Source organism: Cornus florida, unplaced genomic scaffold (genome assembly GCF_030987335.1).
Source record: "Cornus florida cultivar Cherokee Brave unplaced genomic scaffold, ASM3098733v1 CherokeeBrave_3.0.0_Hap2_Chr05, whole genome shotgun sequence".
Lineage (NCBI taxonomy): Eukaryota > Viridiplantae > Streptophyta > Magnoliopsida > Cornales > Cornaceae > Cornus > Cornus florida.
The window spans coordinates 16958860-16978649 of NW_026775575.1; the positions used below are offsets into that span (position 1 = coordinate 16958860).

The 19790-nt window shown below is 40.5% G+C and overlaps 2 protein-coding genes across 4 annotated transcripts in view; both read left to right on the top strand.

The window, feature by feature from the left end:
* Positions 1 to 866: 866 nt before the first annotated feature.
* Positions 867 to 2061, top strand: LOC132310076 (uncharacterized). The gene is made up of 2 exons (XM_059808315.1): positions 867 to 953; positions 1070 to 2061. Exons 1-2 carry the CDS (start codon positions 902 to 904, stop codon positions 1591 to 1593), a joined length of 576 nt encoding a protein of 191 aa, XP_059664298.1. The 5' UTR covers positions 867 to 901; the 3' UTR covers positions 1594 to 2061.
* Positions 2062 to 3034: 973 nt separating this feature from the next.
* Positions 3035 to 19790, top strand: part of LOC132306148 (probable glutamyl endopeptidase, chloroplastic) — a 28058-nt gene continuing 11302 nt past the window's right edge. Inside the window, exons 1-6 of one of the 3 annotated variants that reach the window (XM_059803403.1) lie at positions 3035 to 3379; positions 4007 to 4220; positions 4654 to 4764; positions 6904 to 6949; positions 7298 to 7404; positions 7495 to 7998. In XM_059803403.1, coding sequence (XP_059659386.1) covers positions 3055 to 3379; positions 4007 to 4220; positions 4654 to 4764; positions 6904 to 6949; positions 7298 to 7404; positions 7495 to 7998 — 1307 coding nt within the window. In that variant the 5' untranslated portion in view covers positions 3035 to 3054. The remainder of the gene's footprint in view (positions 3380 to 4006; positions 4221 to 4653; positions 4765 to 6903; positions 6950 to 7297; positions 7405 to 7494; positions 7999 to 19790) is intronic. The other 2 variants (XM_059803405.1, XM_059803404.1) reach the window with 2 other exon arrangements.

The following is a 19790-nucleotide window of genomic DNA, read 5'->3' on the forward strand; positions in this document are numbered from 1 at the left end:
TCACTCATGTTCTGTCCAAATAACTGTAAGCATAAGGAATAGTCCCATCACCACATATGCGAATACGAAATACGAATATGAAAATACAATAAATTTTAAAAAAGAAGAAGATACAAGTACGATAAGATACGGCAATAGAAAAATAATAAATTAAAATTATATATATATATATATATATATATATATATATATATATATATATATAAATTTTGGTCAATTTTTTAAAATATTATGAATCTAAATGAAATCATTAATATACGGGAGTTAGTTTCACAACATAAAAAACAACCATAACTGGTCATCACTTAATAAAATTTGAACTTTTCTCATCAATTATATTATATTATTTTATGTTGGAAAAATTACATTTTAATATTCAAAACTTATTAAAAATGTGTTACGAAGTATTTAAGGAGTATAGATACGCAGTCAAAGTATTTAAGGAATATAGATACGCAGTCAAAGTATTTCAGAAGTATAGATACGCAGTCAAAGTATTTCAGAAGTATCGGATACGTGTTAAAAATTAAAAAACATACTTCACAAGTATGGATACGAAGTATCGAACACGTATCGACGAGTATATAAAGAGTATCAATATCCGATCGACATATCTAATACGAATATGCCACTCTCATAGAAGTATCCGTACTTCTAAGAACAACAGTGAAAATCTCTCATATTCTCTTTCTTAATCACTCATGTTCCATGTTTCTAGGAATATATGCTTGCTTTGCTTCTTAATCTCTCTATTCCCCCTTTATTTAACATAACCTCAGATTCTTTCCTTTCTTATTATGTTTTCAAACCCCTGGACCCCTTTTGTAGTATATATGCAGAAAAGATGGAGCTTAGGTTTCCATTTCATTTTCTTGGGAAGATATCAATCTAACAAATTAAAATGAAGCTACAACTGCTCTGCATGGTTGGCATCATTGTTCTTAGCATCGCAGGTACCTTTAAATTTCACTTAGTTGATTACTTCGTTCACACACACACACACACACACAAGTATCTGATCTATTTTCATCTTGTTGTCATGACATGCACCACCCTGATCTCCTTACAGCTGAAAAATGCCGGCTGCTGGTCGGGGATAAGGTTGCTTCATCAAGAAGTAGGACAGAGAGGTTTACATTCTTGAACTGCTTTGACATGAGCTATGGAACCATAGCATGCGTGGTTAAGGAGTGTGTGAAGCTCTATTTCGAATACATCAGAGCTGTTCATGTTCAGAAGGTCAGAAATGACGAAGGAGATGCTGCAGCGACGCAAGCGTATAGACAAGCAAAGCACATTATGGCCCCTCTCCTATCTTCAGCATGGGACTTGTTCGAAACCATGTACTTTGGAGGTGCCCTAGCAGAGGGACTCATTAGGGCCACCGGAACCTTTTTCGGAGCCTATGCCGGAGGGTTCATCGGAGAGGTAAGACTTGGATGGTTAGGTTTTCTTGTGGGAAGCCATTTGGGAAGTTGGACTGGAGGAAGGATAGGACTAATGGTATACGATGTGGGGTATGGAGTGCAATACCTACTTGACCTTGTCCAAAGTGAAAGCAACCCTTACATGCCCATGGATTCTTCTCTTTAATATATATATATATATATATATATATATATATATAATTCCTAATATGTAAACATTGATCATGGGGCATAAGAAACACCTCTGATTCATATATATAATACTTGTTCTTGTATGAATCATGTTTTCTACTTTTGTCTCTAATGACTCATTGAACATCTAGTGAACATGATGGGAATTTTCAGCCACTCGCTTGTTTTTTTGCAATGGAATTTATATAAACAGAAAATGATTGATCGTGAATCATGATGCCCACAATCCTAACTTTAATAATGGTGATGTGGGCGGTAGATTCCATTTGGACTAAGCGAGTGGCTTTCATCTATCTGTTTTTCACAACTTTAATTTTGTGATAAAGGGATATGCAAAAAGTTCAATTTCAAGAATTAAAAAAAGATTCACTGAGAATATGGCTAATTGGTTATTTATATTAGAATTGATATTGATGACTAAGAAGTAAAAATAAGGTCAATAAGCAAATCTCTTACGAAATCAAACAATTATTATATTTTCAAACTTTCAAAAGATATAAAAAAATAAAATAAAAAGTTTTAAAAAAATTATATATATATATATATATATATATTAGTTTTTCTGGGAATTAGGCAAAGTAAACGACAGAATGAGGTGGAACATGCAATGAACAAGTTTGCTTATATGACACCGGGAGTTTTAAGTTCAAATTGCTAGAGATTCTCCTTGCGAACTGATAACATATACCATTTTTCCAAAAAATTATATATTTTATAACAAATAGATTTAGAGTTTTAAATAATTATAAATAATTCAAGTATATTCACGATTTCTACATGAACCAGATATACCATATTAAAGTAAGATTTAAATTCATTAAAACAATATGAGTTACAGTGCAATTCAAATTATATTTAATCATGATTCATTTGCAACTTAACGTCATATAACGTGTAATAAATATATAATTTTTTTTGAAGTTATACAATAATATTGGACAACTCAATATCAACTCTAAGTATTGATTCACGACAATCTCATTCAATCAATGGTAAAAATAACATTTTTGACCCACATAGATATTCTAATGCTAAGTCACATAAAACAGGAATAGGAGTGAGAGCGAATTTGAAAGAGGGAGTGTGAGAACGACAAAATTAAGTGATAAGTATGGAGAATTTGAGCGAGAGCGGCGCGAGAGTAAAAACAAGAACGCCCCGGAGTGACTAAAGGGATCTATTAAGGCAATTATGTTTTTGCATTAAAAAAAAAAAGAAAAAAAGAAAAAAAATGATTTGGATTTAAATAATATATATTTTATTTGAAAATATCCTACATATTCAAAATTTACCTTGTCTTTCTTTTACATATATATATATATATATATATATATTTTTTTTTTTTTTGTAACTCATCTCAAAAATATATTCTCATTTGCTGTTCACTTTTTTACAAATAATAATAATTTGTTTGACTATCATCTCCTTGTCAATCATGCGCCTTCACAAAGTTTATCATCGTTTCTCTCTCATTCCTCTCTCTCCTCCCTCCCTTCTTCACCATCACCCTCTCAAGCCCCTTTCATCCTCCTCCACTCCGTACTTTCTCTCTCTCAAACTCTCTCGTTCCTCGCCAATCCACTCACATTCCAAAAACGCTCTCAAGTCCATTAGAAAATCCATGACCACCTCAACAAGATTTCACAACCTTGTCCCCGTCAACGCCGAAGGCGGTGATGGTGACGGTGGCGGTGGCGGTGCTACAAACGGTTCTCTTTCTTCTTCTTCTACTTCTAATACTAATACAGCTCAAGATGAAGGTTCATATATTATCTGTGTATAAATTTGGTACTTTTGAATATTGGTTTTTTTTTTTTTTTACAAGTGGTCTCTATAAATTGGATGATATATATATTTTTTTTAAATTTTAAAACAAAAATAGTAATTAGGCTTATAAATTATTGGATATGTTGTCATTAAGTAAATCCTTTTCAAGTATTTGATTTTCTGAGTTTTGTAGAATCTAATTGATGCCAATTGTTATTCATTTTTTTGGGCAAAGCCTGTGAATTGATATTTTATTTTATATATATATTTTTTTGTGAATTTCGAGGGCCTGCACCATGCTTGCATCCAAATTGGGATTCATTGTTGGCAAAGACACATATTTTTGAGTGTTAGAACTAAAAGTTGAGTACGCCTTTAGGGTTGTTAGTTCCGTTGGTCTTTTGGATTTGAAATTTAATTACTCATCTATCAAGTGATGAATGCCTTTGTGTTTTTAAATTACCACTCTAGTTTGAATCTATTTTTTAATTTTTTATTACTTTTAATTTTGTTTTGTTTTATAGGTAAGAACACACACCCAAAGAATTCACTGACTCACTATTGTGTGCATACTTGGTTATATATCCATCTGATAACACTTGTTTTATTTTGTGATGCAGAATCGGCATTGGATGGGGGATATCGTCTTCCTCCTCCAGAGATTAGAGATATTGTTGATGCTCCACCCCTGCCGGCATTGTCATTCTCACCTCATAGGGATAAAATATTATTTCTTAAGCGGAGATCTTTGCCTCCATTGACAGAATTAGCAAGACCAGAGGAAAAGCTTGCTGGTATCCGGATTGATGGAAAATGTAACACTCGGAGTCGGATGTGAGTTATGAGGATATTTTCATTTATCTCATTGCTTGTATATGTTTCATTATTTGGGTAACTTGTTATTTGAGATATCTTTGTAGTAGTACAAGGGTGCCTTTTATCATCCAAGTGTTGGTAGCTTTTTGAGCATTTGTATGACCCTGCTGAGTTTCTCACTGAGTATGGTTCAGAATGGTGAAGATACATATAAACTAAAATGGGTTTTTGATTTCCACACTGGTGAAAGCCTTATGGATAATGTCCTCAGAAGTTTTGGTATCATTCATATTACAAGGCTGGAGTGATTTGGATGAGTTCCATTTTTATTTTTTTTTAGAACATAGCATATCAATAATTCACATTTTTGTGTGTGTGTGTGTGTGTGTTTCCCTCAAACTTAAGCTGTAATGCTAGATTTTTTTACAATGTTCTATATATTAATTTTCAGGTCATTCTATACTGGTATTGGTATCCACCAATTAATGCATGATGGTACACTTGGACCAGAGGTAGAGATACATGGCCTCCCAGATGATGCTAAAATCAATTTTGTTACCTGGTAATTGCTCAAATATTTATCCTTTTTATGTAAGCTCTGTAAGTTTTTTTTTTTTTTGGCCCTCCTTGAATGTGGGTATATATTAAAGAATAAAAAAAATATGATCCAAGAGAAAATAGTCAAGGCATACCTTCACAAGGAAAACAATACAAGAAACACAAAAAAGCCTCTGAAGAAGCTAGAAAAACTAATTAGAAACAGAAGATTAGAACAAGCATTACAAGTCCTGAAGTCCAAGATGAATAAATTGGAGATTTTCAAAGCATGCTTAAAGGGCAATAGAAGCAGTTGAATTAGTTGTGGAACCATGCAGTCTCATATTCCTCTCATTCCAAATAGACCAAAGCTCTGAAGTCATATTCCTTTAATACCAAATAGACCAAAGCACTGAAGTGAAGGTCCTTCTGCAGTATTTAGACCTCAAAGACGAACCTTTCACAGCAACAAACCATCCAACCAAATCAGAAAAAGAAGAGCATGACTGAAGCAACTGCCATTCACACAACTGATCAAAGCAAGACCATACTCCATGAGCAACATCACAATTAAAAAAGTGATGATCATAAGAATCATCACCTTTGAAACAAATATGACAAATTGAAGTGAGAGTCAGACCTAGCGAAATTACAGAATGTGGGAATAGCATTCTGCAAAATTAGAAGTGCAGTAATAGGAATTCTGGGTCTGCAGCCATTCCACACCAAAGAACACCATGGAACTCTGTTCCCTCCCATTCTACACTTATTCCAAATACTTTTAAAAGACAAAGTACCATGTTTCCATATAATGGAGTCACAACCAGAAATTAATCTCTTTGACTGAATATAAGCACACACATCTGCTGGGAAAGAAAAGGGAATGCACCAATTATTATTAGCAATAATGACCTGCAACAAGGAGTCTTTGGGCAAACCAGTCATTAATCTAATTCTATGATTAAATCTCTGTAGTAAGGTTTCACCATCTGCCCAGGGATCCAGGAATAAATGAAAAGAACTACTATTTCCAATCTGAAAACAAATATTTGCAAGCATGAAACCTTAACTGAAACCATACTTTTCCAAATGGATGAGTCAGTAGACTTGACAATACAATTCCAGAAGGAAGCTTTAATTCTTATGGAATTGTATTGACCTCTGCAAGTTCTTGTGCCAACCTTTTGACATTTCAATTATATTTGTGCTCGGATACGTTAGACGAAGCTTTAGCTATGCATTTAATATCTTGGCAGGTTTCCATCTAATTACACAACAATTCGTCACAATTTTATGTGTATATGTGTATCAAACAGATAAACTAGTTAGTCCTCAAATCTTGGGAAAGAACCACCTGGAGTTGGAAAATCCAGCTACTGGATTGCAAACATCACAGTCTAGAGCCTTAACTGCATGAAATAACTTCCTCCCATCCCCTCTTCAATTCCATTTGCAGCATGGCTATCTTGATAAAATGAGTGACATTTTTGCTGCCATTAGAAGATATGCCCCTGGGAATATGTTAATTTGAGTCATTTTAAACCCCTGGGATTGTGATGCTTTACATTTCCGTGATTCCAACAGTGTATTTACCTTTTCCTGGTGGTTGCTGTTCTCTTTTGATTAGGTGTAAGCCTTACAAAGGATCTTGAGGTTAAAGAAGAAATCTTCAGATCCTATCGAAAAGAAGGCATAACAACTGCTGCTAATGACATATATCCTTCATACTTGTGTCATCACTCATACTGGTCAATTATAATTGGAGAATTTTAGTTTTGATGGAGAGTTCCTATCAATATGGCCGTTGAACTAACCAGTATCATAATTTTGCACTTCAGTAAAAAGCTTAAGGTCCTCTAGGTAGTTGGGACATGCAGAGCAGTACACCATTAACTATTGAGTTGATACTTTGCTAGATGGTATATGTTCTTTATACCCTGCTCACATGAGGTAATCACTTTGATGGGCTTGGTTTCAGCTTTAAGTAGATGTTATGCAGTGTAATGGAAAATTTTATTTGGCGGAGTTCATACAAGATTACCTTTTTTTACTACAAGACCCTTCCTCCATGTTTTTACTCTTGTCTTGTTTGCTAACATTTTAGTGCCCTTGAATCACTAGAACCGTTTTGGGCTAATCACTGAATCGTTCTGGTTTCAACTAGGTCAAATGATGGTCGGCACTTATCGTTCAGCATCCGAACCGACGAGGTAATAGATCTATCTGAACTTGGGTATTGATGTAAAACTTCTGTTATTACTTTTATGTTAATGACTCGGTTAAACGTTTAGTCATACATCATCTTATAAATGTTTTTGATGGATACACCTATTAGACCTAGCTGACTTGCTACAATGATTTACAAATGCTTGACCTTTTGAGGGTTTTACCTGCCATTTGATGTTTCCTTCTTTGACATGCAGAAATTGGATGCAATTGCATGATTATTCTGACTGATTGATTGGTTGTAATGCATGCCACAGTAACTTGATCAGATATTGGATATTCTGTATTTTCCAAATTGCCTCAACTTCTAATTGTTACTTTTTGGGGAACAGGAAGGTGGTAGCAGTAAGCTTAGAGTATGGGTTGCTGATGTGGAAACAGGGAAAGCTAGACCTTTGTTCCAGTCACCAGATATCTATCTAAATGCAATTTTTGACAAGTATGTACCTGTTATTCAATGTGAAATTGTTTTGCTGAGTAACATTTTCCCCTTTGTTTCGCTAACACCTTTCCTTCTCTTGATTCCCAGTTTTGTTTGGGTGGATAACTCAACCCTCTTAGTTTGTGCCATTCCCTTATCTCGTGAAGACTTACCGCAGAAACCTTTAGTGCCCTGTGGTCCTAAGATTCAGTCTAATGAGCAGAAAAATATTGTTCAAGTTAGAACCTACCAAGATCTGCTTAAGGATGAATATGATGAAGATTTATTCGAGTACTATGCCACTACTCAACTTGTTTTGGCTTCTTTGGATGGGACGGTGAAGGAACTTGGACCACCAGCTATATATACATCAGTGGATCCCTCACCAGATCAGAAATACTTGTTAATTACTTCAATTCACAGGCCATACTCTTTTATTGTACCATGTGGAAGATTTCCAAAGAAGTTGGATGTGTGGACAGCTGATGGGAAATTTGTTAGAGAAATTTGTGATTTGCCCCTTGCTGAGGACATTCCCATTGCATTCAACAGTGTGCGAAAAGGGATGCGCTCAATCAACTGGAGAGCAGATAAGCCTTCGACACTTTACTGGTATATTTCTAAATATTTTTAGTAACCTCATATCCCCTAATGGTGGAAGAATTGTGACAGTGGTTCTCATGGGCCAAACTTCTAATATACTATGCATAAGGATGGTTACAGGGATAAAGAGTTTCCTGACATAATACCTCAACTCAAATCTGGTCATACTTTGAGTTAAGCCGGCTAACAAGTTAAAATGTGCTCCTAATATACCAACTTAAACTTGATAGAATTAGTTGATCATTTATTTTGGAAGTTTTGATAATAACTAATTGATTGTACAAGCTCTTTAAGGTAGCAAGACTCATCTTCCTTCTCATGAGTCTTTTGTTTCAACTCGTAAGCCTGTAAGCTAGGATATATAGTACCATCCGAATTCACAAATGGAATCAATTGGATTGATCGTCCTTCTGGGGCTGTTCTCAAAAGAATGTTCAATAGCCAGTCCTTTACAAAATAATAATAAGTAAATAAAAAACAATGAAAAAACTACAAAATTTAAAAAGGATTTCACATGCATGAATATCTAAGGGAGGCTGAAGGACCCAAAAGACGTCAACAATTTGAGATAACAATGCTATCACCACTTTTTGCAATCACAAATAGTTTTGGAAGCACTTTTCAGTTGGTTTAAATTTGGTGAACTCACTTTTCAGCTGATTTAAATTTGGTAAACCCTTTTTTTTGTCTGTCTTCCCTTTGTACAAGCTAGCAGCAATAAAATTTATAATCAACTATGACAACATTTGAATTCAAAAGCAGCAGAAAAACCTTGGTTTGGATTAAATCCTACCATTTATTGGAAAATGGGTATTTCACCCTTTTTTATCTTGTGCTGAACGTTGTGTTGTTAGAATAATCTTTTCATCGAAACCTCAGAAAGGATGAAGGATAAAAATATATGAAATTAGATATTGACTAGTTATATATGAACTAAAGCTATATCTAATTTTCCCTACTACTGTGAATCCAGATGGGGATTCCAATATCGGATTTAGATTCCCATTTCTGAAAATTTATCATTGATGGGCTATCGAAATTGCACCAACAAGCGCAAGCTTATCGCCAAATGTTGCTTCTATTACGAAGACCGCCTTGTCTAAACATAAAAACTCGGACACATTCCACCGAATGTTGCTTCTATTAAGAAGACCGTCTGGTCTAAACATAGAAACCCAGACACATTCCACTGTGTCGCTTCTATCACCGTTAGAAAACCCTTTCACTGAATTCCAATTATGATGCATCTTGGTACGAATAACATGTAGACTGATGAGGAGGGCCGGAAGAGTTGGGTTTTATTCGGGGCTTTTCAGTGGCTAGCAGCCCAAATCAGATGGTTATCTCTCATATGCTTTTTGTGGATGACACGATTGTTTTTTGTGATGCTAGGGTGGATTAGTTGAGGTACTTGAGATGTGTGTTGGCTTGCTTCCAAGTTATCTCAGGGCTGAAGATCAACATAGTCAAAAGTGTGTTGGTTCTAGTGGGGCTAGTTGATGGAATTCAGGATCTTGCCAACATTCTAGGGGGTGGTGTCGACGCATTTCCGATTGCCTACTTGGGGCTTTCTTTGGGCGTTGCGTTAAGGTGGATTCAGTGTGGGATCCTGTGATTGAGCGGTTTGAGAGGTGTCTCGCAGGGTGGAAAGAAGCAGTATCTCTCAAAAGGGGGAAAGATCACCCTTTTGAAATGTTCCCTTTCAAAATTTGCAACCTACTTTATGTCTTTGTTCCCTATGCCAAAGGCTGGATGAGATTCAGAGGAACTTTTTGTGAGGTGGTATGGAGGCGAGTTTAAGTACCACTTGGTGAATTGGGAGGTGTGCTCCCCTATTCGGGGGGGGGGGGGAGCTTGGATATTCGGGGTTTGGAGTTGTTTAACAAGGCGCTGTTGGGCAAATGGCTGTGGAGGTTTGAGAGGGAGAGGTCCATTCTTTGGAGGAGGCTTATTGCTTGCCGGTATGGAGAGGGTGATGGTGGGTGGCTGTCAAGGGAGGTGAGAGTTCCAGCAGGTGTGGGTGTTTGGAAGGGTATCCGGAAGGGGTGGGACGAGTTTTCTAAATGCATCTGTTTCAAGGTTCGAAGTGGGAATCACGTCAGATTTTGGGAGGACCACTTGTGTGGGGTTTGTGTTCTTGCTCGTAGGTTTCCTCGGCTTTTCAGGATTTCTTCGAACCAACACGCCATGGTTGCTAACTCTTATCGCATTGATAATGGGAGGTTGACTTGGGATGTGCAGTTTCGTAGAGAGTTCCAATTGGTAGCTTGTGGAGGTTGTTGAGTTTTTCGCCTTGCTTTACAGGCAGGAGGTGGAGGGTGTGGGTATGAATGAGGTTTTTTTTTTTTTTTTTTTTGGGGGGGGGGGGGGGGGGTGTCAGGGCGTTCTATCATTTTCTGTTGGTGACTCCAGGTTCTTCCTTCCCTTGGAAAGCGATTTGGAGGTCGATAACTCCCTTGAAGATGGCCTTCTTTGCTTGGTGTGCAGCCCACGGCAGCATCTTAACCCTTGACAATCTTAGAAGGAGACGACAGATTGTGGTTAACTGGTGTTGTTTGAGCAAGAAGACGGAGGACTCAGTAAATCATGTCCTTATTCACTGCCCGGTAGCAAGGGATGTTTGGTCCATGTTTTTGGTTACTTTTGGCATGTCTTGGGTGTTTCCAAGAACCACTGTGGATTTGATTGAGGCTTGGAAAGGGTGTCTAGTGGAGAGCCAAGCCAAGGTTGTTTGGAGGGCCACTCCCCTTTGTCTTTGGTGGGGTTTGTGGTGGGAGAGAAATAGGAGACATTTTGACGGTGAGGAGAATCCTATTTGTTCTCTCAAATACATATTGCATACTTCTTTCTTTTGGGTTAACGGGTGGAATTGTAATTCTTTGGGAGATCTATTGGATTTTATGGATAGGTTAAAGTTTTAGTTGTAGCCTTTGGCGTTTTGTGTATTCCTTTGGGAGCGCTCCCCTCTTGAACGCCTTTCTATGAAATTTTACTTATCAACAAAAAAAGAGGTAACATATTTCTTCGGCTTAGTTTGTAGTATTAGTAATCTTGAGTATTGCTGCTATTCAATGATTGTATTCTTGGAACTAGTCTTTTTTTTTTTTCTTAATAGAACTAGTCTTTCTATCATAGCTGTTATTTATTTATTTATTTATTTTTATTTTTTTATAAGTATTTATTTGTTACTTACTACTACTACTATTCAGGGTTTAAGAAAGGGACTTTAAGTCCTACTTATAGACACAATATTATGTGGATATGATGGTACGACAAATTCTTCAAAGAGAGGATACTGATTTGCAAGGACACAACAATATATATTTTAATAAACGTAGATATATATATATACACACACACACACACACAGAGTATTGTTCAATTGCTCCTTGGTGAGCAGGGAGCGATATACTCACTTTTACTCGTAGCATTAGAATCTAATCCAACGGTTAATTGAAATAATAGTTATTTTAGGTAATTATCTTTCTTTTAATTAGCCATTAATTATGAAATGATTATATTGGATACTTTTTTTTTTATAAAAAAAAACAATAATTTTTTTAATCTGATTAAACTTTAACCATGCCCCTTTCCACCACTGTCGGTCCGTCACCATCACCCACCTCTTCCCCCACTGCCATGGCCACCTCCCCCAACCACACCATAACACTGCCACCTCCATCACCACCATACTGCCACCCATCACTGGGTGGAGGTGGTGTGGTGTAGGTGGTGGTGGCGGTGTGGTGGTGGTGGAGGTGGTGTGGTGGGGGAGGTGGTTGCGGGGTAGAGGTGACAGTGGCGGTGGGGTAATGGTAGTTCATGGTTAAATATATATATTTTTTTCTTTAAGAATGTATCTAATATAGTCATTTCATAATTAATGGCTAATTAAAATAATGTTAATTTTCTAAAATAATTATTCTCCCCAGTTTTTGTTGGATTAGATCCTAAGGCTATGAGTAAAAGTGAGTATATTGCTCCCTGCTCACCAAGAAGCAATTGAACACTACTGTATATATATATATATATATAAATCAATTTATATGTAACCATGGATAAATATAAGTAATAGTTGTTTGTGTTATATACGTAGAATTGTAGATATATATAAAAATCAATATATATGTATCCGTGGATAAATTTAAGTTACAAATGTTTATGTTATATATATTGTTATCCACATTTCTGTATTAAATTTTATTATTAACAAACAAATTAAGAGTCATATTCATGGATAAATCTGATGGATATCCTGGTTCGGGATTTTCTGGCTGGAGCTCTATAAGACAACTCGGGATTCAGATTTGTTGACCTTGATGGTTTTGGCGCTTTTCTGCTGCTGTTGTTGTAGGTGGGGGCCTTCAAGATTTTTTGCTCCCCGGTCTGCGCTTTTTCGCAGCCGTTCTTTAGGGAATGTACGGTGTCCTTCGCTTCGAACATAGCGGTTTGAATCTACGGATACATTTAGGAAATATCGGACACGTACCCGTGAGTATTTGAGGAGTATCGATATTTGACATGGATGCGATATATGGGTATATGTTATTCATGTAGAAGTATCTATGCTTCCTAGGTGTATACTTGTTTTTAGTTTTGACAGAGTGTGCAAGTAGTTGCTGGTATATTATGATGGCAGCCTCCAAAAGAATACCGAAATTTAGATTTAATTGAAGGAGCTTAATGTCACGGACTTGAACCTTTTCAAGCTCCCGTGTGGCCTTAGACACTTTCAAGCTCCCTTGAAGCGCTAAGTCAGCCTACCCGAGTGTGCTAGCTTAGTGAAGACTAAGGTTAGACAAGTGTTTTGCTTATTTGGGTGTGTAGGAAGAGGTTAGGCAAGTGAGTAAGAGAGTTTGGGAATGTATAGAACTTGTATTGCTTGAGAGGAGAGATTACAACTTGGTTGCTTGGTGAGGAGCAAATGAACTCCCACCTCCTATTTATAGGCCTTTGGCCTTACAAGAACATTCTAGATGTGTACAAATGTGTGGCCTAGATTTATTGTCTAGAATCCTCCAGAAATATCTACACAATTCTAGAACTATCTACTATGTACAAGATAAGTCTAGAGAATTCTATACAACTCTGGACAAGTCTAGAAAAGGCTAGACAACTCCACACTATTCTAGAGAATTCCGGAAAGTTCCATACTTGTGTAGAGAAGTCTAGAAAGCTCCAGTCCATGCAGGCTCCATGTCATCGTCTGCTGGGCGTCTGCGTGGCATAGCCTCTTGGTTGCGGGGTGTGACATTCTCCCCCACCTAAGCTCGTGACGCCCTCGTCGCGTCTTCTTGCTTGAACCGCTGGATATGTTTCGCGAACTGCCATAGTGTATCCTCATGCTTCCAGCTCGCCTCGCTATCTGGCAGGTTCTTCCACTTCACTAAATACTCTGTATATTTGGGCACACCTCTCCTGCTCATCACACGATCTGCAAGGATGCAATCAACTTCCTTATCAAAGGATGTGACAACGGCCGTGGGTGCCCTATGCGATATGCCCCGAGTAAGGTCTTCCGTGTCTTCATGATAAGGCTTGAGCATGCTGACATGGAAGACTGGATGTATCTTCAACTTGGGTGGAAGCTCCACCATGTAGGAGACCTTGCCCACCCGTTTGACGATGGGGAACGGGCCCTCGTACCTCCTTACTAGCCCCTTATGCATGCTCCGGAAGGACTTAAACTGTTGGGGTAGTAGCTTAACCATCACCTGGTCTCCCACTATGTACTCCACCCGCCTTTGCTTGGTGTCGGCCCACTTCTTCATCTTCTTTGCCGCCTTGTCAAGGTACGCCCTAGCCAAGTCGGACTGCTCATGCCACCTCTTGGCAAATTTGTAGGCCGCCGGACTCTTACCATCGCAAGTTGAAGCAATGGCGTTGGGTGTCATAGGCTGCCGTCCGGTGACAACCTCAAATGGACTGTGATTGGTAGCCTCACTCCGCTGTAAGTTGTAAGAAAACTGTGCCACCCCAAGAAGTTTGGCCTAATCTCACTGGTTGGCACTCACATAGTGCCTTAAATAAAGCTCCAGGAGAGCGTTGATGCGCTCCGTCTGCCCATCTGATTGGGGGTGGAAACTCGTAGAGAAGTTGAGATCCGTCCCCATCTTCTTGAAGAGCCCCGTCCAAAATCTACCCGTAAAGTGCAGGTCTCTGTAACTGACAATATTTTGCGGAACTCCCCAAAGCTTGACCACATGGTCAACAAACAACTCCGCTGCCCTCTTTGCTGTGCAGTCTGTTGGTGCGGGTATGAAGGTGACATACTTGCTGAACCAATCTACCACCACTATAATGCTCCCGCAACCCTCTGACTTGGGCAAGCAAGTGATGAAATCCATAGAGACGCTCTCCCATGGTCTCTCTGGAATAGGCAATGGCTCTAATAGGCCTGCAAGATGCTGTTGCTCAATCTTGTCTTGTTGGCACACAAGACAAGTCCTCACATATGTCTCCACATCATCACGCATCCGAGGCCAATAGTAAGAATCTTTTAGGAGTGCTAGTGTGCGCCGCATACCTGGGTGACCAGCCCATTTGGTGTCGTGGCACTCCCGTATTAGCTCCTTCTGCAAGTTGCCCCACCTGGGCACAAAGAGTCGGTCCCCTGTAGTGAGAAGTAAATCATCCCTTAGCCAAAAGCGTCGAGTCTTCCCTTCCTTAGCCAGCCGAATAAGGTTTTTGGCTAAAGGGTCATGCTGTAACCCCTCTTTGATCCGCTCCACAAGAGAGTGCTGGGGCCGACTGATAGCTGCGAGCTCGGCCTTGCGACTAAGCGCATCTGCCACAACATTGGCCTTGCCTGGCTTGTATTCAAAATGATAAGTGAACTCTGCTAGGAAGTCCTGCCATCGAGCTTGCTTGGGGCTGAGCTTCTTCTGTGTCTGGAAGTAGCTGGTGGCAACATTATCCGTTTTGATCAAAAATTGTGCCCCGAGCAAGTAGTGCCTCCAAGTATGTAGGCAATGGATGACCGTCGGCATCTCTTTCTCCTGCACCGTATAGCGCCGCTCGGTGTCATTGAGCTTGCGGCTCTTGTAAGCTATGGGGTGTTCTTCCTGCATCAACACGCCCCCAATAGCAAAGTCTGATGCATCCGTGTGCACCTCATATGGCTTTGAGTGGTCGGGCAAGCTAAGTACCGGCTCTTCTGTAACTGCTCTCTTCAAGTCATCAAATGCCCATTGGCATGACTCTGTCCAACTCCAAGCACGCGCCTTCTTGAGAAGGTCTGTCAATGGGGCTGCTCTCGCCGAGTAACCCTTGATAAAGCGACGGTAGTAGTTGACAAGCCCAAGAAATGAGCGTAGCTCTGTCACCTTAGTGGGCGGCTCCCACTATTGAATGGCCCTCACCTTTGCCTCATCCATCATCAGCTTGCGATCCCGTATCTTATGCCCTAGGAACAACACCTCCTCTTGGGCAAAGGAGCATTTCTCCGTCTTCACATATAGGTCGTTCTCCCGTAGGACTTGGAAGACCGCCCTCAAGTGCTGCACGTGCTCTTCTAGAGTGGTGCTATACACAACAATATCATCCAAGTACACCACCACAAAGCGATCCAAGTAGGGATGGAAGAGCTTGTTCATCAAAGTACAGAAAGTAGCAGGTGCATTGGTGAGGCCAAACGGCATAACAAGAAACTCATAAGAGCCATACCTCGTCACACACGTAGTCTTAGGCTCATCCCCGTCCGCTATCCGCACCTGGTAGTACCCCGAGCGCAAGTCAAGCTTAGTGAAGTAGCGTGCTCCACCAAGTTGATCAAAGAGATCGGCAATGAGAGGAATGGGGTACTTGTTTTTGATAGTCACCTTGTTGAGCGCCCGGTAGTCGATGCACATGCGCAAGGACCCGTCCTTCTTCCTCTGGAACAGCACCGGTGTGCCATATGGGGCCTTCGATGGTCGAATATAGCCCGCATCTAACAGTTCCTTAAGTTGCCTCCGCAACTCCTCCAACTCTGGGGGTGCCATCTGGTAGGGCACCAAAGCAGGGGGTTTAGAACCCGGTTCCAGCTCAATCTGATGATCCACCTCCCTCCTAGGTGGAAGCTTCTCGGGCAGCTCCTTAGGCATCACGTCCGTGTACTCGTCTAGCACGGCTCGTATCTCCTTAGGCACCTCTTCTTGCGGGGAAGGGACTAGCTCATCATCGGGTGTCTCCAGTAATGTAGCAAGATAGCTAGTCTCTCCCTTCTTGAAGCCCTTCTTGAACTGCATAGCTGACAAAGCTTGGGCTTCCAACTTGGCGCCTCGCTCCACCGGCACCATGCATGCTGTGTTGCCTTCCATAATACACATAGTGTTAGCAAAAGGAATGGGGAAGACTCTCACCTTGTCTAAGAACTCCAACCCAAGGACTAGTTTGAAGTCGTCCATGGGTACCACCGATAGATCTATGTGGCCACCCCACTCGCCAATGCATGCTATTGGACGCCGTATGCCATGCCATGTATAGCCTTTGCCGCCGAGTTAACTGCCTTCATGGAGCCCCCTTCTTTGCTATACTTGAGGCCCAACCTCTTGGCCTCGTCAAGGCTCACAAAGTTGTGGGATGCACCTGTGTCCACTAAAGCACGTGTGGGTGTCCCATTGATGCTCGCCTCTACGAACATTAGCCCTTTAGCCGCCGCCTTAGGGACTTCAGTTTTAGCCTTGATGGCATTAAGGATTTGCAGTGAACCCATCTGCGCCTCCTCCTGTTGTTGCTCTTCGTAGCGGCTCGTCATGGCATTGAGGGTCTTCCGCTTTGGGCAATCTCGTACCCAATGTGGTCCATCACATATGAAGCAAGAACCCTTAGGCTTGGGTGTTCCTTCCTTGTTCTCCCTTCCCTCTTTGCCTCCATGGCCACCACCTGGCTTACGGGACCAATCCTTGTGGGGTGTAGCGCCCTTGTCTCCCCCACCTTTGCCGGCATACCTCACCTTGTCCTTGTCTTTGTCTTTTGGCTTGGACGAGGGTTCCTTCTTGGAGCTGAAATCAATAAAGGACTCCGCCTCTGCAATAGCTGTGGCAAGGTCTTGCACGTTGCGCCGCCTCAACTCCGTCTTAGCCCACGACTGCAATCCATCCATGAAGAAGAAAAGAGAGTCCTTGTCGGATAGATCCGGGATCTCAAGAGTCAAGTTAGTGAATTCCTTCACTTAGTCCCGAATCGACCCAACCTGTTTTAGCCTTCGGAGTCTGCCCCTAGCTTCATCCTCGGCATTCTCAGGATAGAAATGCTTCTTAATTTCCCTAGTGAAATCAGCCCAAGTATCAATAGAGACCGTACCTTTGCCTATGTCACCAAACTTTTTCCTCCACCATAGCATGGCATGGTTGGTGAGGTAGTGGGTCGCCGTGCGTATCTTGATGGTCTCATCGGTCATGCCCGTAGCCTCAAAGTATTGCTCCATGCTGAAGAGGAAGTTCTCCAACTCCCTCGCTACCTGGTTCCCACCATAGCACTTAGGCTTGGGAATATCAACCCGGGGTGCTACTACCCCCGTAGTAGCTGTGCCGGACTCCACCGCCCGTTTGCACAATGTCCAGTCCGCTCGCATTTCCTCCATTTGCTCGCGGAAAGTGCTAAGCTCCTGATCAACATAGCCACGTAGGGTGGCAAACTCCCCCAACATAAGTTCTCGAAGTGCTTGGAGCTCCTGCCGAAAGTCACCACTTAGGGCATTGAGTGACCCTTTGACAGCATTTTGGACCTCAACGTCCTCCGACTCCAGCCCATCCATGCGCTGGTGAGCATTCTCAAGCTGCTCCAACACGTTGGCTATGGACCCCTCCATCTTTGCCACACGTGCCTCTAAGCCCGCCATGATGTCCTTCGACCTAGCCCTCGTCCTCACTCCGCCTGGAGGGGGATTTGTTTCCCTTCCACGTAGAGTCTCCTCTTGGGTGCCAGTCACGTCTGATAGCTCCGCCATAGCTTCCTCCACACAAGGTGTGACGCCTCACGACCTTAGTTCTGATACCAACTGTCACGGACTTGAACCTTTTCAAGCTCCCGTGCGGCCTTAGACACTTTCAAGCTCCCTTGAAGCGCTAAGTCAGCCTACGCGAGTGTGCTAGCTTAGTGAAGACTAAGGCTAGACAAGTGTTTTGCTTATTTGGGTGTGTAGGAAGAGATTAGGCAAGTGAGCAAGAGAGTTTGGGAATGTATAGAACTTGTATTGCTTGAGAGGAGAGATTACAACTTGGTTGCTTGGTGAGGAGCAAATGAACTCCCACCTCCTATTTATAGGCCTTTGGCCTTACAAGAACATTCTATATGTGTACAAATGTGTGGCCTAGATTTAGTGTCTAGAATCCTCTAGAAATATCTACACAATTCTAGAACTATCTACTATGTACAAGACAAGTCTAGAGAATTCTATACAACTCTAGACAAGTCTAGAAAAGGCTAGACAACTCCTCACTAATCTAGAGAATTCCGGAAAGTTCCATACTTGTGTAGAGAAGTCTAGAAAGCTCCAGTCCATGCAGGCTCCATGTCATCGTCTGCTGGGCGTCTGCGTGGCGCCTGCGTGGCATAGCCTCTTGGTTGCGGGGTGTGACATTAAGCTCTCTCTATCTTTCTTTCTGTTATTTTGTTTCTCTTCTCTTCTGTGTATTATTTCTCTCTCTCCCCCATCTCTATTTCTCCTCTATTTCCTTGTCTCTTCCTTGTTTTATGATGTCCTGTTATTTCATTCTTATCTCCAATTTTTCTATTGGAAGTCTTCTGTCCTTGTTTCTAATATTCTCTTTCGACTTCTTTCCTGCTTTTCTTCTCTAATCTCTCTCTCTTCTTCTCAGAAGTCTCCTCCTTCTCATATCCGTTTTTGTCTCTCTTTCCAGTCCTCTTCTCTCTTCTCTCTGCTCCTCTCTTCTATTTCTCCTCATATTCAGTCTATTTCATGAAATCAGTCTTTTCTTTTCTTTTTTGATAAGTAAAGATGTATTAAAATGCGTTCAAAAGGGGAACGCATCCCACATAAACAAACAAGACCTAATAGGGCTTCTAAACTCTCAAGGAGTCCAAAAAATCAACAATCTCATCCATGGATATACAAATCAGTCTTTTCTTACTATCACTTCTCATTTTCTATTCTTGTTTTGTGGTTTTATATCAAGGAACTAAAACTTTCCATGATTTGACTGAGTCGTGGCAGACTTGGACAAGTTGTAGCAACTTAGTCGTGACTGTGAACAAGTTGAGCCAATATCATGGTAAGTTTGAAACAGCGACCAACTCATCATGACTCGACCACGAAACTACCATAACAACGTTGTTTTCGCCACCAAATTATATAAAAAATTATTTTTCCTATTTTTTCTCATTTTTAAAGGTGAGCCTTGGCGCAACGGTAAGGTTACTCCATTGTGACTGAAGGTCACGGGTTCGAAACTGAAAATAGCCTCTTCATGGCGGAGGTAAGATTACGTACATCTAACCCTCTCCAGACCCCACAATGGTGGGAGCCTAGCCCTTTTTTATTTTTTCACATTTCTCTCTCTTGCAAACAATTTTCTCAGCCTCCAAACACATCAAACAACTTTGATCTACTAATACAAAAAGCAAAAAACACAAGATTTGGCCATAAACCTTTGATGAAAGCTTTCCAATCCTGCAAATAATCGGTAGAATTGTAATCTCTTTGTTTTTGTTTTTCTAATTTTTCACCTAGATCTAATATGAAAATATATGTTAGATTTAACATACAGTACATACTTATCCAAATCTCTTTGTTTTTGTTTTTCTAATTTTTCACCTAGATCTAATATGAAAATATATGTTAGATTTAACATACAGTA

Excerpts from the sequence above, each read along its gene's own strand:
- LOC132310076 (XM_059808315.1), top strand. The coding sequence starts at position 902 with ATGAAGCTACAACTGCTCTGCATGGTTGGCATCATTGTTCTTAGCATC. Across the intron at positions 954-1,069 it reads CATTGTTCTTAGCATCGCAG|CTGAAAAATGCCGGCTGCTG; the intron begins GTACCTTTAAAT and ends ATCTCCTTACAG.